The sequence below is a fragment of the Canis lupus genome, chromosome 7, assembly GCF_048164855.1.
Source record: "Canis lupus baileyi chromosome 7, mCanLup2.hap1, whole genome shotgun sequence".
Classification (NCBI taxonomy): Eukaryota; Metazoa; Chordata; class Mammalia; order Carnivora; family Canidae; genus Canis; species Canis lupus.
Genome location: NC_132844.1, coordinates 52003563 through 52020885, shown reverse-complemented (window position 1 = coordinate 52020885; position 17323 = coordinate 52003563). Strand labels below are relative to the sequence as shown.

Sequence of the window (17323 nt, the reverse complement as noted above, 5' to 3'; positions counted from 1 at the left end):
CAGTTCATATTTTATATGGTTACTTGGAGGCTAATGTAATCCAGTGCTTCCTTAGCTTAGTATCAGATGATTAAAACAGCACTCAGCAGGGGCCTTTGTGAAAAATACCAGTTCCTGGCCCTCTCTCCCTAGGTATAATTTTCGGTAGATCTTGGGAGCCTTAGCAAGCTAAGTTTAATCACATCCCAACTGATTCTTCTCAGGCAGTCGAGTAACCACTGTTAGAACCCATTATTTCTTAAATTATGTAAATACATGATTAATAGACTTGGTCTTTAATTGTATTTTTTAATTTTTAGAACTGATGCAATTCTACTGGGTCATTATCGCTTGTCTCAAGATACAGACAATCAGACCAAAGTATTTGCTGTAATAACTAAGAAAAAAGAAGAGGTGAGTATGCAAGTGGAATTAGAAGTTCTCTTTTTATTTTAGTACCTTACTCATTCAGACACTCTTGATTTGAAAGGATAAGAAAATACGGTTTCATAATGTATACTGTTACACAAAATGTTTGTTTACTTACAGCATTTCTCTGAAGAGAGCTGGAGGGTTTTCTAAAATGTGGGGTTTTTTTTAGTTGGATCACTTTGTTTTTCTCTAAATGATTTCCTTTTCTGGTCTTTTTTACATTAGAAAATGAAAAGCCAAAATATGCTATGAAATAACTAGTAAAACTATACCTATGTTTTTTTAGCGATTCTTGTTTTGAATCATAAGGGATTTCTTTCATAAGTTAGCCCATATAGATAATTTTTTCTCAAGAATACTCTTAACAGAATTTTAATTTCTACTGGAAATAAGCTAAAGTTAGATAATTTTCTTCTTCTTCTTCTTAGAAAAGGGGGAAAAATGCCAAGCAAATATTGTTGAATTACTACATTTTAGAGTATTTTTAACTAACACATTGAGGGGGCCTAATTTTTTTCACAACTTTTCTCTATATGCATTTTTTAATGCTGGTTTTAAAAATGTATATCCAAGAGTCAGTTGTGATGTAGTTGGAATAAATACTTGCCTAATGCTTTTATAATTAATACAGTTTTTAGAGTTTTCCTTAGAGCCTCCTCTCTTCCCTGGCATGTGTCAGGATGGTTAGGGCAGAGTTTCATCTGAGTCCCTTGCTAGCTTCCTTGCCTACTTCTGATAGGCTGTAGTTCCCTGGGGCAGCAGTCTGAGGGGCGAGAGGTAGCTGCTATGGCTGTGACCTTGGCCATGAGTTTTGGGGAGTTGTGAGGCCCTTGTTTTTTAGATCTTGTAAAAGAGTTTAGGAACTCTTACATTGAGTACCAGTTTTCTCTTCAGAGTATGATACAGTGAAGCCATGTATACTGTGGCCATTCTTGTGTTGTTAGCAATAGTATTTGCAAAAGTGTGATTCAAAAATGAGTGTCGTCCACATCTGTTTCTTCATTGACTCTTTTACCATTACCACAAAAGATAAGTTGTACTCCATGCTTCTTCTGCATCTTTCACCAATTTATCACTTTGCCTCTTTAAAAATTCCCATATTTTCAGTTGAAGGAAATGTTAGGCTTACATGGAGAAGACAAAAGTTTTCATTTCCAACTCTGAAACTACTGTGTAATTTTAGTTAATTTGTTTAATCTTCCTGGTGTCTTCAGTCTTTCAGCCGTTAAATAGCAGTGTACCATCTTATTTATTTATTTACTTACTTACTTAAAGATTTTATTTATTTATTCATGAGAGACACACATAGAGAGAAAGATGCACAGACACAGGCAGAGGGAGAAGCAGGCTACATGCAGGGAGCCGGACGTGGGACTTGATCCTGGGTCTCCAGGATCAGGCCCTGGGCTGAAGGCGGCACTAAACTGCTGAGCCACCGGGGCTGCTGTACAATCATATTTAACACTTAGGGTTATTATGTTGATTAACTGAGATGATGATGGAGAGAAAAACCTTATTTTTAGAGTGCTTAACATTTTTCAGGGCCTCATACACCTTCTCATTTGATACCCAAGAACCCTGTACCATGTGCAGTTATTATGTTACTTTTAGTATCACTCTTACATATAAATACTATAGGAACATATTATGTATCAATGAGGGGAGGTTTCATTATAGCTCATACACTTTCTCTTTTATAGAAACCACTTGACTATAAATACAGATACTTCCGTCGGGTCCCTGTACAAGAAGCAGATCAGAGTTTCCATGTGGGGCTCCAGCTGTGTTCCAGTGGCCACCAGAGATTCAACAAACTCATCTGGATACATCATTCTTGTCATGTTACTTACAAGTAGGTGAATATCATACAAATACCAAAGTTGCAAATAAATGTGTACTTCCTGTCAGGCTTAGAAAACTCTGATAGGTTTTAAAGTCCTATGAGTCAACATTATATTATAAAACATTATGTTCCATAACATTACATTACAAAGTATAATTAAATGGTACTGCTACTATAGATGCCTCCAGAGTTTGCTGTGCTTTATGTAGAGAGCTGCCAGCATGATAATGGTGCCAGGGAGAGATTCCTGGCCAATGACAGTCTTTTTGGTAAGGGTATTATTCTGTCAGGCACCAAAAGAGTGGACCAGGAGGTGGAACTCTCCTCAGTGCCTGTAGGAATAGGAATGGGAATGGGTGCCACCACTTTGGAAGTGAAAGCAGCACTCTGTGAGCAGAATGGTACTCAGTCCACCTCTAAGCCGTCTGTACATTACCTACTCATTAACTTAAGGCCTTTTTAAAACATCAAATCTTTTTTCTTCTCCTGTGTTTCATTCTTACCAATTTTTTTTTTTTTTTTTTTTACTTTTACTTTATTTCCAGTTTCCATAATCCTCTGGGATTATGCACTGATTTTAATAAAATTGTAGCTAGGAGAGTAAGTCTTCTAAAAAGATGTCATGTGTTCCAAAGCCAAATCTATTAGGGGGTTTCTATTTAAAGCTCTTTGTGTTAGGATTAAGGAACAGAAGAATGTGAGAGAGAAAGGAGCAATATAGAAGTAAGTAAAACATCATTTTATGTGAATAGTGAGATTTGCTGTTGTTAGATTTGAAAAAATGTTGTGTGTAGTCAAGGTCTCTCAGTTCCAAAATTGAATCTAAAATTCTGAGAGACAAGTTTTGAAGTCACCTTCTATTAACCTACTTCACAACCTCGACCACTGGGTTGCAAACTTCCTGCATCCTGTTTCCACCCTTTGTCCTCTTGTATGGAGGGTCCTGAGAACTGAGAAAGTATTTTTCTTTCTTTTCATTCTTAACTTACCAGTCGTATATCTCCTTTTAGCTTCTCTCAGTGAATATGCAGTGGAATGTTTTTTTTTTATTCTCAAGAAAGACACCAAACTCAGGGAGTACCAAAGAAATAGAAAACATCATGCTTTAAGAGAAAAAAGGACATTATAATAGGTGTCTTTTGTAACTAATAACAGTGACATTGACTTCCTTACTGTATTTATAAAGTCGCTTGAATTTTCTGCCTTTGTTTATTTTTCCCTTTTGGGGAACAAAATAAAAGACTGTAGTAGTATTACTTGTCATCTGCTTCCGCTCCCTCCCAACTGGGATGATGCTGTCGATCATGCAAATATTAAGTCATCAAATTCTATTCCAGGATTATAATTCTTCCTAAATTACATTTTAACAAAATCCTTAAAATGTCTGTAGCCTTTTACTTAGAATTTTTAAGGAATCTGTTCAAAGGACATAATAAAAAATATTACATTATATTAAATTACCAAACAACCTAAATCTCCAACAGAAAGGGAATTATTAAGGAAATTGTGATACAGGCAGACAGTGAAATATTATGCAGGCACTAGAAAGGGCTTCTGAAGAGTATTTAATAATGTGATGAAATGCATATGTCAGAATGATAAATTAAAAGCAGGATTACTGACTTCTTTCTGATCAGTAGATTATTAGTAGTTACGTTTCTGGGGAATCAGAAATTATATGCGGATTTTTAACTGTGGGAGTTTGGCACCCAACCCTTATGTTGTTCAAGGGTCAACCATACCTCATATTGTTATGTCTACGTGGTAGAATGAGGAGTGATTTTTCTTTGTACTTTTCTAAATTTTTCAAGCTTTTTACAGTATGCTTGTTAAATAACAAAAATTTAACCAAGTAAATTTTTAAGATCTAATTGGATTTATTAAATGATGCGTGAATGGGGGTGCTCTGAGGAGTTGTACAAAATGGAAGGTTTTAATAAAAGAAGAGTGGGGCAAGAAGGTTATTAGCAAAAGAAAAGGATGGTTTCAGGCAAAGACACTTCCCTTAGAAGGAAGAGCAGAGCATCTTATGCAGACTCCTCCTCTTCCTTTGAGGGGTGGGAGAGGGCTCAGGTGGGTACCCATCAATAAATTTCTGACTTACCAGTTAAGACTGCATTTCTGAGGAAGGTTGAAACTGCAATTAAATTATATATTAAGCCCTGGTTTGGAAACTCATTCTGAGTGATGCCATTTGGGGCCTGTGGTTTTCTTTTTAACAGTTCCTCCTTTTTATTAGACTCTCAGCCTAACTGAGAGATGTGACCAAAATTTAAGGCATTACACTAACTCTCAATTACCCTTTTGTAGTTCTCACAGCTATTGTTGTTCTTTGTGTGGTTCCTATAGGTCATGATGCTTTTCCTTAATCTCTATGATATTTATAGTCACAACATCAGGTTTATGTTCCAGACTTAAATCATTTGGTGATTAGTGACAGTGAACATACATTTAAAGCTTTTCAGAGAATATAATTTACCAAAGAGAATACTATTACCATAGATTGTTATTATTATTAGGATAATCCCCGATAGTTGGAGTATACTTTAGAGCCATGGTCCCCAAGACCCAACCAAACCAATCAAAAATAAATAGTCAAAAAAAGATTCTGCTGAAGGAGTCATCTTTTTAAGCCCAGTGCCTTGCTCAGTGATCTTCTATAATTGAGTTCTAACTTCACCATAAGTGTTAAATCCAAGCATACGAGGTGGTATTGGCCACAACACAGACAATCCACCTCCTTGCTCAGCTAAAAGATAATCAAGGACAACTTTGGCTGGAGAGTCTTAGGATCTTTGTTGTGCTACTATTGCTTTAGCAGCAGACTTTGCAGTAATTTTGAGAATTGATCATAGCCTCATTTATTTGTATCCCTAACCAGGGAAATAGAGACCTATGAAAAAGAGTGAATCTGAATCATGAATGTCTCCTTTTTAATTCCAACAATGTAAATTTAGGAGAGTCAACCAAAGAGATCCCTTATTTTGCTTAGAGGCACAGTTTGATCTTCTCCTAGCCTGAAATAAAAGGTGGTTTTAAATTCCAGAGGTTATACCCACTACCCCCTCCCTTAGCCTGGGAGATACAGATGAGGGTGTTGTCTTTCCAGGGCAAGGCCAGAGTGAAGGAAAGGAAAAGGAGAAAGGGGTTTACGTTTAGTTAGCGAATGAAGTCTCCATCCATCATTTGGGGTGGAATCAGCCTGCCTGTCTGTCAGCTACTTCTCTTCCTCATCAGTTTGATGTGGAGGTCTCTAGCATCTGTACAGGACCAGGTGGAGCCTTCTCTGTATGCTGTGTACCCAAGACTTAATGGTTTTTAGTTTTGCAGCAGTGTCAGTGGTCAGGAGCACCTGCTAAGGTCTTCTTTCCAGTGGGGCTGGAGTGTGATTTTCCTCTGGTGACGTTTATACACTCACCAAATTCTGTGACTAACAGGTTTCTTTGAATTGGGATCCAGGAAAGCTTCTTGAATCTGTGGTTGACACAGGCCTGAGCATAAGACATTAGAGATTTATAGTAGCTCGTCGTCATACAAGCATGAGGCAACAAGAGACCAGAAGGTTGTGTACCTTCTTTATGTGATAGAATTCCAAGAAGTTTGTAGGGTTTTTGTTGGGCTCAAATGATTTGTCCAGTGAAATGGCTGCCTTGATCACTGGAGATAGTGGAAATTATACCCTAAGTGGGAAACATATTCTTAAAGTTTGGTTGATTGGTTGGTTTTTCCTGTGAGGGCATCAGTCATACAACAAGGGAAATCTCAACCCATCTAGAAAACACACATACAATAACAAGAACCTAATGATAAGCCACACTAAGTGGCAGGCAGTTGATTGAAGTACAGCTCCAAGTGTTCAAAGGGTCCAGAAGACCGAGCTTTGAGGCCCCTGGGAACAAAAATAGGTTTTTAGGTGTGGGGAGGTGATTGGTGGTGACCAAATAGGTCACACATTGCTGGTAGACTGTTTTTGTCATTTTAAAGAAGTCTATCAATGTCTGTTTATAACTTGAGTCTTTGTAAATGTGCTATGGTGCGTGAAGGAATACAAAAATTAAAATATGGGATTTGCTAGAGAGCCAGGAAGAATTGGGCTGTCTTGGGTTTCTATAACCCCAAGTGTGTGTTTAATTTGCGGTCAATGCTCACTCATTTCAGTGTCTTCAATTTAGAAGCAGGCTGTTACCATGTTACAAGGACATCAGGATTGCAAGTCTGGTGATCAGGGGCCATTTTTGTGGAAGCAGAGTGGACTTTCTATATAAGTGCCACAAAGAAGGCTTAGTATTAACTTAGTTGGCAGTGCTTCCCTGGTAATTTGCATAGTTGAATAAGCCTCATTAGTTTAACAAGTCCTTTGGAAGATTGTCAAAAATTTTTCAAAAAGGTTTAAAAGTGCTTTAAAAGCACTTGCCTAATAAGTAGGATTACAGATCATTATGAAACTGCAGTCTTATCAAAAGGAGACCAATGTCCAAGAAAACTTTGTTTTTTTAACAAAGCAAAAGCCAGATTCTAATTTTGCACCATCTTACTTGAATATTAAAACTCATTTTTAAAAAATATTTTTAAATTTTAACCAGCTTGACCACTCATTAAAATTCTTTTTCAAAGATTTGTTTCCACAAACCTTTTTACAACCTCTTTTCTACATTCCCATTTAGTCCCTTTTTTTCCTTTTAAACAACACAGACTCTTTCTCCTCAACAAAAAATACATCTCTATTTCTCATACTTTATTTTATGAAAAGCACATCCTGCTTTTTTGGCATACAAAGATGTTTTTCCCTTACTACTTTTATTTTTTTATTTTTAAAATTTTTTAAAAATTAATTTTTTTTCTTATTTTAGTAGCTTTAATGACATATGAAATAGAATTCTTAACCCTTAGAAGCTTTAATTTCTAGTGAAAACTAAGAAGTAAGCAATTGTGAACTTTTACACTAGCATTTTTTAAATGTGTATATTAATGATACATTATAAAATTTCTAGAAGCATGTACTGTTTTACATTTTTTCTCTGTAATATGAAGCCAAAAATTTACTAATTAATGTTTTTAGTACTTTATCTTATTTGGAAAAGATCTAGGTATTGATTGGATTTAACTTTATTCATCATTTTAAAACTTTAAGATTTTAGATTATCAAAAAACAAAAAGGCCTGGGAAAACTAAGTAGACATAATTATTGCTGAAAAGCTTGTTTCTAAACTTCTGTTTTGCTTACCTGTTTTCTTGAGTGATGTTTAGATTACCTACAGACACTTTATTAAACATTAGACAAATTCAGTCATTACCCTAAGCTATTATTTTTTGTGTGGACATATCTAATAAGAGAGAATATGAATTTATATGACTAGTAAACTAAGGTAGATTAAGTTTTATATTTAATGTTAATAACTAAAAACATGTCTGTTTTAATTAAACCATCAACCATAATCTAGCTTTTATATCAAATGTTTTCTGTATCACATTCTTTTTTTTTTCCTTCATTTGTTCTTATTGAAGTTTGATTTCCCAACATATAGCATAACACCCAGTGCTCCATCCCATCAAGTGCCCTCCTCAGTGCCCATCACCCAGGTACCCCAACCCCCCACTCACCTTCCCTCCTGCAACCCTTTGTTTGATTCTCAGAGTTAGGAGTCTCTCATGGTTTGTCTCCCTCTCTAATTTTTCCCACTCAATACCCCTTCTTTCCCTTCTAGTCTCTTTAACTATTTCTTATATTACCCATAAGAGTGAATTCATATGATGATTGTCTTCCTCCGAGTGACATATTTTACTCAGCATAATACCCTTCAGTTCCATCCACGTCAAAGCAAATGGTGGGTATTCATCCTTTCTGATGACTGAGTAATATTTCATTGTGATAGATATATATATATATATATCTATATATACACACACACACCACATTTTTTGTCCATTCATTTGTCAAAGGGCATCGAGGCTCCTTCCACACTTAGCTATTGTGGACATTGTTGCTATGAACATTGGGGTGCAGGTGTCCTGGCATTTCACTACATCTGTATCTTTGGGGTAAATCCCCAGCAGTACAATTGTTGGGTTGTAGGGTAGCTCTATTTTTAACTCTTTGAGGAACCTCCACACAGTTTTCCAGAGTGGCTGCACTAGTTCACATTCACACCAACAGTTTAAGAAGGTTCCCCTTTCTCAACATCTTTTCCAGCGTTTGTTGTTGCCTGTCTTGTTAATTTTTGCCATTCTCACTGGTGTGAGGTGGTATCTCATTGTGGTTTTGATTTGTATTTCCCTGATGGCAAGTGATGCGGAGCATTTTCTCATGTGCTTGTTGGCCATGTCTATGTCTTCTTTGGTGAAATGTCTGCCCATTTCATGATTGGATGGTTTGTTTCTTGGGTGTTGTTTAAAAAATAAGTTCTTTATAGATCTTGGATACTAGCCCTTTATCTGATATGTCATTTGCAAATATCTTCTCCCATTCTGTAGGTTGTCTTTTAGTTTTGTTGACTGTTTCTTTTTTTTTTTTTGCTTATTGCATTTTTTATTTCAATTTTAGATAAAAATGGAAATAGGGTTACAGGGGAAATTATCATCAACACCTAGAGAATCACAAATCAAGATGAGACCATGAGAAATATCTATGTTTCAGTCCCTTTTCTTCCAGAACTCTTTTACAACTCTGCTTTCTTGAAAGAGAATTCATGAGCTATAATACTTGAGGAGATTCTCATCTGTAGGTTTTAGGATTTTCTTATCTGTCATATTCACCACCCATCCAGGGGCAAGACCAAAGAAAATCTGCCTTGGATCCTTTCGAGTACTAAGCATTTTGAAGAGCTCGTCTTTAGCGATATCAGGTAAAATATAGCCGTACTTCTTGGCAAGTTCAAGTCTTGCTTCAGGAAATTTGGCAGGATCCGCCAGGTAACCACGATTCTTTGCATCGGTATAATACGGTACCAGTGCTTCAGGAGGAAGCATTCGTTTTGGAATAGGTTGTCCACGCAGAAAGAATGGAACAGGTTTGCACAGAATTTCTAGACTTCTTGGATCATAAAAAGCTGTAGTAACAACACCACCATTTTTTTCAATTGCAGCAATGGCTAATTCTGAAGCCAACTGTACTTCAATATTAACTTTCGCCTTAAAGGTGTCAGCACCCTCCTCTACCAGCTGGACACCATAATCCCTTTTAAGTGGCTGGATGGTCACACCTCTCCCATTGACAAGTTGAGTTAGGTCAATAGGTTGAGTAGGATCCACGCGACCCAAATCAATAAGATATTGCAATCTATTGAGACTCAAAGGCTGATACTGGCGTCTGAAGCTATGACCTTCATTAAACCTGTATTTTGGGATTCAAATGTAAAATGGGGTTTGGCCTCCCTCAAAACCCAGTCTGGGCCGGGTTCCTCTCTGCCGCTCTCCTTTATGGCCTCGGCCACATTTTCTACCTCTTCTCTGACCTCTTCGCCGTCTTTCCGGTTTCCTGGAGCCTGGATTTGGTTTTACGTTGGCCAAGCTCACACGGGGCAAGGCCCGGAGCAGGTCCAGGGTTCTTGCCCCGCCGGCCTGCACGGGACCCGCCATCGGAGGGCCAACCCTCCCAGGGCGCCGCGGGTCGCCTCCTTTTTTTTTTTTTTTTTTTAATTTTTATTTATTTATGATAGTCACAGATAGAGAAAGAGAGAGAGGCAGAGAGACATAGGCAGAGGGAGAAGCAGGCTCCATGCACCGGGAGCCCGATGTGGGATTCGATCCGGGGTCTCCAGGATCGCGCCCTGGGCCAAAGGCAGGCGCCAAACCGCTGCGCCACCCAGGGATCCCGCCTCCTTTTTGACTGTTTCTTTTGCTGTGCAGAAGCTTTTTATGCTGATGAAGTTCCAGTAGTTCATTTTTGCTTTTGTATCCCTTGCCTTCATAGATGTATCTTGCAAGAAGTTGCTGTGGCCAAGTTCAAAAAGGGTGTTGCCTGTGTTCTCCTTTAGCAGTTTGATGGATTCTTGTCTCACATTTAGATCTTTCAACCATTTGAGTTTATCTTTGTGTATGGTGTAAGAGAATGGTCTAGTTTCATTCTTCTGCATGTGGATGTCCAATTTTCTCAGCACCTTTATTGAAGAGACTGTCCTTTTTCCAATGGATAGTCTTTCCTGCTTTGTCAAATATTAGTTGACCATAGAATTGAGACTCCATTTCTGGGTTCTCTATTCTGTTCCATTGATCTATGTGTCTGTTTTTATGCCAGTACCACACTGTCTTGATGATCACAGCTTTGTAATACAGCTTGAAATCTGGCATTGTGATGCCCCTGCCATTGGTTTTCTTTTTCAATATTCCTCTGGCTATTTGGGGTCTTTTCTGATTCCATACAAATCTTAATATTATTTGTCCCAACTCTGTGAAGTCTATGGTATTTTGATGGGGATTGCATTGAACATGTAAATTGCCCTGGGTAGCATAGACATTTTCACAATATTTATTCTTCCAATCCATGAGCATAGAATGTTTTTCTATCTCTTTGTGTCTTCCTCAATTTCTTTCAGAAGTGTTTTGTAGTTTTTTTGGGCATAGATTCTTTACCTCTATGGTTAGGTTTATTCCTAGGTATCTTACGGTTTTGGGTGCAATTGTAAATGGAATTGATTCCTTAATTTCTCTTTCTTCAGTCTCATTGTTAGTGTATAGAAATGCAACTGATTTCTGTACATTGATTTTGTATCCTGCCACATTGCCGAATTGCTGTATGAGTTCTAGCAATCTTGGGGTGGACTTTTTGGGTTTTCTATATACAGTATTATGTCATCTACAAAGAGGGAGAGTTTGACTTCTTCTTTGCCAATTTGAATGCCTTTTATTTCTTTCTGTTGTCTGACTGCTGAGGCTAGGACTTCTAGTACTACGTTGAATAGCAGTGGTGAGAGTGGACATCCCTATCGTGTTCCTGATCTTAGGGGAAAGGCTCTCAGTTTTTCCCCATTGAGAATGATATTTGCTGTGAGCTTTTCATCTTAAAACCAATATGATGGCTTCATCAGGATAAAATAGCTTTTAAGATATTGAGGAATATCCCCTCTATCCCTGCATTTAAAGAGTTTTAATCAGGAATGGATGCTGTATTTTGTCAGATGCTTTCTCTGCCTCTATTGAGAGGATCATATGGCTCGTCTTTTCTCTTGTTGATGTGATTTGTCACATTGATTGTTTTGTAAGTGTTGAACCACCCTTGCATTCCGGGGATAAATCCCACTTGGTCATGGTGAATAATCCTCTTAATGTACTTTTGGATCCTATTGGCTAGTATCTCGGTAAGAATTTTTGCATCCATGTTCATCAGGGATATTGGTCTGTAATTCTCCTTTTTGGTGGGGACTTTGTCTGATTTTGGAATCAAGGTAATGCTGGCCTCATAAAACGAATTTGGAAGTGTTTCCCTTTCTATCTTTCAAAACAACTTTAGTAGAATAGGTATCATGTCTTCTTTAAATGTTTGATAGAATTCCCCCAGGGAAGCCATCTAGCTCGGACTTTTGTGTCTTGGGAGGTTTTTGATGACTGCTTCAGTTTCCTCTCTGGTTATTTGCCTGTTCAGATTTTCTATTTCTTCCTGTTCCAGTTTTGGTAATTTGTGGTTTGCCAGAAATGTGTACATTTCTTCTAGATTGCCTTAATTTGTTGGCAGATAGCTGCTCATAATATGTTTTTAAAATCGTTTGTATTTCCTTGGTATTTGTTGTGATCTCTCTTCTTTCATTTGTGATTTTATTAATTTGAGTCTTTTTTTTTTTTTTTAATTTATTTATTCATGAGAGACACAGAGAGAGAGAGGCAGAGACACAGGCAGAGGGAAAAGCAGGCTTCATGCAGGGAGCCCATGTGGAACCCGATCTCAGGTCTCCAGGATCACATCCTGGGCCAAAGGTAGCACTAAACCGCTGAGCCACCCAGGCTGCCCAAGAGTCTTTTCTTTTTAATAAGGCTGGCTAGGGGTTTATCTATCTTATAAATTCTAAGAACCAACTCCTGGTTTTGTTGATCTGTTCGACAGTTTTTCTGGTTTCTATTTCAGTGAGTTCTGCTCGAATCTTTATTATCTCTCCTCTGCTTAGTGTAAGTTTTACGTGTTCTTTCTCCAATTCCTTTAGGTGCGAGGTTAGCTTGTGTATTTGAGTTTTTTTTTCAATTTTTTGAGGGAGGCTTGTATTGCAGTGTATTTCCCTCTTAGGACCGCTTTTGCTCTATCCCAAATATTCTGAATGGTTGTATCTTCACTTTCATTACATTTCCATGAATGTTTTTTAATTCTTCTCTAATTTCCTGGTTGACTCATTCATCGTTTAGTAGGATGCTCTTTAACCTCCATTTGTTTGGGTTTCTTCCAAATTTCTTCTTGCGATTGAGTTCTAGTTTCAAAGCATTGTGGTCTGAAAATATGCAGGGGACAACCCCAGTCTTTCCGTTATCTGTTGAGACCTGATTTGTGACCCAGTATGTGGTCTATTCTGGAGAAAGTTCCATGTGCACTTGATAAGAATGTGTATTCAGTTGCATTTGGATGTAAACTTCTGTATATACCTGTGAAATCCATTTGGTCCAGTGTATCATTTAAGGCCATTATTTCTTTGGTGAGGTTCTGCTTAGAATATCTGTCATTTGCTGAAAGTGCCATGTTGAAGTCTCTTACTGTTAGTGTATTATTATCTAAGTATCTCTTTACTTTGGTTATTAATTGATTGATACACTTGGCAGCTCCCACATTAGGGGCATAAATATGCATGATTATTAGGTCTTCTTGTTGGATAGACCCTTTAAGTATGTATTACTACTGATATGAGGATTGCTACCCCAGCTTTCTTTTGAGGACCATTTGAATGGTAAATGTTTCTACACCCATTCATTTTCAGACTGGAGGCATCCTTAGGTCTAAAATGAATCTCTTGTAGACAGCATATAGATGGGTCTTATTTTTTTAACCAGTCCAATACCCTGCGTCTTTTGATGGGATCATTTAGCCCATTCACGTTCAGAGTAACTATTGAAGTATATGAATTTGGAGTTATCGTATTACCTACCTATTTAGTCCCTGTTTTTGTGGATTGTTTCTTTGGGCTCCCTCTTTATTTTACAGGGTCCCCGTTAATATTTCTTGCAGAGCCAGTTTGGTGGTCACATATTCTTTCAGTTTCTGCCTGTCTTGGAAGCTTTTTATCTCTCCTATTCTGAATAACAGCCTTGCTGCATGAAGTATTCTTGGCTGTATGTTCTTCTCATTTACTACCCTGTATATATCATGCCAGCCCTTCCTGGCCTGCCAGGTCTCTGTGGAGAGGTCCACTGTTAATCTGATATTTCTCCCCATATAAGTTAAGAATCTCTTGTCTCATGCTGCTTTAGGAATTTTCTCTTTATCTTTGAAATTTCCAAGTTTATTAAATGTTGAGGTGTTGAACAATTTTTATTATTTTTGGCAGGGGGTCCTCTGTCTCTTGGATCTGAATGCCTGTTTCCTTCCCCAGATTTGGGAAGTTCTCAGCTATGATTTGTTCAAATATACTTTGTTGTCCTCTCTCTCTCTCCACCTCTTCTGGAATCCCAATTAGACGTCTATTCCCTCTTCTCAAACCCTCATTTATTTCCCTAAGTCTTTCCTCATGGCTCTTAATTGTTTTTGTCTTTTTTCCTGAGCTTCCTTCCTTACCATCAGTTTGTCTTCTATGTCACTCACTGTCTCTTCCACCTCATTAACCCTAGCAGTTAGAACATCCAGTTTGGATTGGATCTCATTTAATCTATTTTTAATTTTGGCCTGATTAGATCTCAATTCTGCAGTAACAAAATCTCTATGGAGGATCACTGGGTTTGTCTGCTTGGGTGTCCTGGGATCCAGGGCTCTGTGCTGCTGGATCCTCACTCCCCGGGACCACCTCTACCAAAGGGAAAGGGGCACAGCCATCTCCTTCCATTGCTGGGATCTAGGTTAAAGGGAGCTCTGGAGCCGGCCTGCCTACCCGACTGTCTTATCCCAAATGCCCCAGAGGGCGCTCCAGCCCTTTACCGATACCGGACTGCGATTTGTGGTGAGCTTTCCCCTGGGTGCCCCTCCTGTGATTCTGCCCAATTTCTCTGCTAAGCACTTTTCAGTCAGGGAAAACTGTTACACGAATTTTTTAAGTTCCCGCTTCTTCAGGGCTGGGCTTTCCTGCCCCAGAGGCTCTCACCCCCTCTGCTTTAGCCTGGCTACTTGTGGTTCCCTCCCCCATTTTATTCTTTTTTTTTTTTTTTTCCATCTTCCTACCTTGTTAGAAACAAAAACTTTTCTCTCCATAGCATTCCACCCATTCTCTTTAAATCTCAGGTCAAATTCATAGGTGTTCAGGATGTTTTGAAAGTTATCTAGGTAAGTTTGTGGGGCCAGGTGAGTTGAGGACCCTACTCTTCACCATCTTCCTGGATCACATTCTTTATGATTTTCAGAATGCCCATCCTTAAAGGCACTTGCCTTCAAACCCACTAAATAGAGCTCTTTTACAAATTCATTTCAGCGATAGCATCTAGAAGTGAAAAGTACCTCATAAGTAAAACACACATGGACAGACTCAGAGACCTTATAGCTTGTTTTGAAAGTCCCGCCTAAATTAGACAAAGGATTTATGAAAGTCAGATGTGAGTTTGTTTTTCTGATAGATGGAATGGACTATGTTGAGGTTACCTGGCTGCGTGGATAAGGCTTTTCTTTATACACATCTTTGGAGAAAACACTTCAGTGTTGTATTTGTCCTTGGTAAGTCGAGTTCCAAATGACTTCACCCATTGTGTTTTTTCTTGAAAGAATCATCTCCTTAAGTTTGCATTGTAAAGAGATCGACTAAAGAATTTCAGGGGAAGCCCGGGTGGAACACTGAGATTTAAAAGGCACAGGGAAAAATGCAAGCTCCTTCTCAAAGAAATTTGGTTTCCTAAAGCCAATCATTTACAAGCTATTTGAGATAAATGGGGCATTTTGGGATTGGTAAGGGCATAGGGGAACTTTCAGTTACCTGTAGAACTGCATTTCTGGTTTTGTAAAGATTTGTGACGTAAGGACCATTGCTTTCAATTCAGTCCAGAGAATTAGATTGTGACTTCATGGCATTGTAGGTTGCTGCATCTACTCAACTGTGATATCCTCAGTTTGCTTTTTTCACCCTGGAGTACATCATTTTAATTTTAAGCATTTTTGGCAGTATTGAAGAGCCTCCTTTGGGTAAAAGGTGGATCTCCAAGGAGGGTACAAGTTTATCAACTTCCCTGAATCTAGAATCACTCACAGTGATGGCTCCAGAGAGAACCAACATCCTGCATGTCCCAAGCAGGCAGAAAGTCAGGCCCAGTTATGTAAAACCAGACAAGCAAGAAGGTAGTAGATGTCCCTGGGAGAGAAGGGATCGGTAAACAGTGGATCTGGATTTAGAAGGAAAGGGATGGTGTCATTTTATTTTCTCTTTGAGATTTGGAGGAGCTGATTCCAGTAAGAATTTTCACCTTTTGCTGGCTCCTGCCAGTTTTCCCGGCATCCCCTCGGCACGATCTGGTATATGCCAGTTCACTCTCGACTAAGGAATAGGATAGTTTATCAGCAGTTTGCCCTCGGCTTCATCAACTCTGGGAGGGGCTCACCTGATGCCCTGCTTGGAAGGTAGATAACAGGGTGTCTGTAAGGCCATTAACTTGGCACAATGTTGTTTATGTTTGTGTAGTCTCTTCAGAGTGGGAAAGAAATTCGGATTAGAATGAGTACCCAAAGGAGGAAGATGGGAAACAGGAATGATGTCAGTCTCACAGGCTTGTTTTAGGTACCTACCTTTTTTTTTTTTTTTTTTTCTTTTTCATTTTACATTAACTTTTTGTAATAAAATCTTTCAATGAAACTGTTTCAGAACTTTGAAACCTTTTGGAGGCTTCTGCATGCCAAATAAAATGGGTATCCCATTCTGTCTGGTTTGGAAGCCCTTGCTTTCAAGTGGACTTCTTCAATGATCTTATCTAATGGGAACATTCCCCATAATGGCCATCATGTTTCCAGGTTGTGATTCCTCTGAGGGCTGACAGCAGGTTGGTAGGACCCTAGCCACAGAGTTAACCCACATCAGCCTTCTTTTGGGGCACCCATCCTGACAATTACCAGGCCGAGTTCCTCGGGACACATGACAAGCTTAGGAAGATTTTGTTGTTTCTGTTAAATATCTAAAACTTCTGGGACTGTAGTTCTTAGACATGAAATAAGCAGATGAGCCAGAAGGTGGCATGCTTGAGGCATTAGCTAAGCCCTTGTGTTTCCCTGAGCTGAACTACCACCTGCAAGGGCTGTGCTATGGGGTAGGGGATTGTGTATGTTTTACAGTGTGCCTCGTTGCCTGGAAAGTTTCTTGAGATTGGTAGGTGACCTCTGCCAACATACCCTGTTCCACCACCAACTTATCCTATCCCAGGTCTTCTTAAGGTGGTGAACACTTTGAACAGCCTTTAAAAAACTCAAACCATCCCCACCAATTCTTTCGGCTTTTTGGCCTCCCAAGATCCCCGCTAGTGATAGGCTTTACACAAAACAAGACAGACAGACCTGTGCACCTTGCCGTTCCGGCAGTACCGCGTCTTGGCCGCAAGGCCCTGTGCACACCACCACCGATTCCCACAGCATGTTGCTTTTCCACCAGATATTGTGGCCTGCAGGGTTGGGGACTTGGCTCTGGCAGGCCCTTCTGTGGGCTCAGTTGGGCTCTGGACAAATATGCCAGCTGGACTGGGCTGCAGGCATAACCATCTGCCAGCTCAAGCTGCCCTGCCCTGGAATGGAATACCATTTAGATGGGGAGCTTGGATGTCAACAAGTGACCAAAAAGCTCAGAATCGAGAGGAACTTACGCATGCCCCTCAACAGGGTGACAAAGATAGGAACTCCAGAGCTTCTCAGGTACCATGCCTATGTTCTCATCGTCCCCAAATGCTGTCAGAAGTTCACTTTGGATCCTGTTGGTGCCACCAAATCTGTTAAATGACAGAAATTCAACCAAGTGAATTTTAATTGTCTAATTGGCTTTATAAACA

General features: G+C 39.0%; 1 protein-coding gene and 1 long non-coding RNA gene across 5 annotated transcripts in view; one reads left to right on the top strand and one right to left on the bottom strand.

Moving 5' to 3' along the window:
- FBXO9 (F-box protein 9) overlaps window positions 1-17323 on the top strand; it is a 45105-nt gene that overhangs the window by 26686 nt on the left and 1096 nt on the right. For 2 of the 4 annotated variants that reach the window (XM_072832638.1, XM_072832641.1), the window contains 3 exons: window positions 300-393; window positions 2112-2263; window positions 9019-9096. In XM_072832638.1, coding sequence (XP_072688739.1) covers window positions 300-393; window positions 2112-2263; window positions 9019-9096 — 324 coding nt within the window. Of the gene's footprint in view, window positions 1-299; window positions 394-2111; window positions 2268-9018; window positions 9097-17323 lie in introns of all 4 variants that reach the window. The other 2 variants (XM_072832639.1, XM_072832640.1) reach the window with 2 other exon arrangements.
- The window catches only part of LOC140636860 (uncharacterized), a 66892-nt gene continuing 49877 nt past the window's right edge, over window positions 309-17323 (bottom strand). Inside the window, exons 6-7 of the long non-coding RNA XR_012034088.1 lie at window positions 17141-17263; window positions 309-6143 (exon numbers count right to left, since the gene is read on the bottom strand). This is a non-coding gene — a long non-coding RNA (uncharacterized lncRNA). The remainder of the gene's footprint in view (window positions 6144-17140; window positions 17264-17323) is intronic.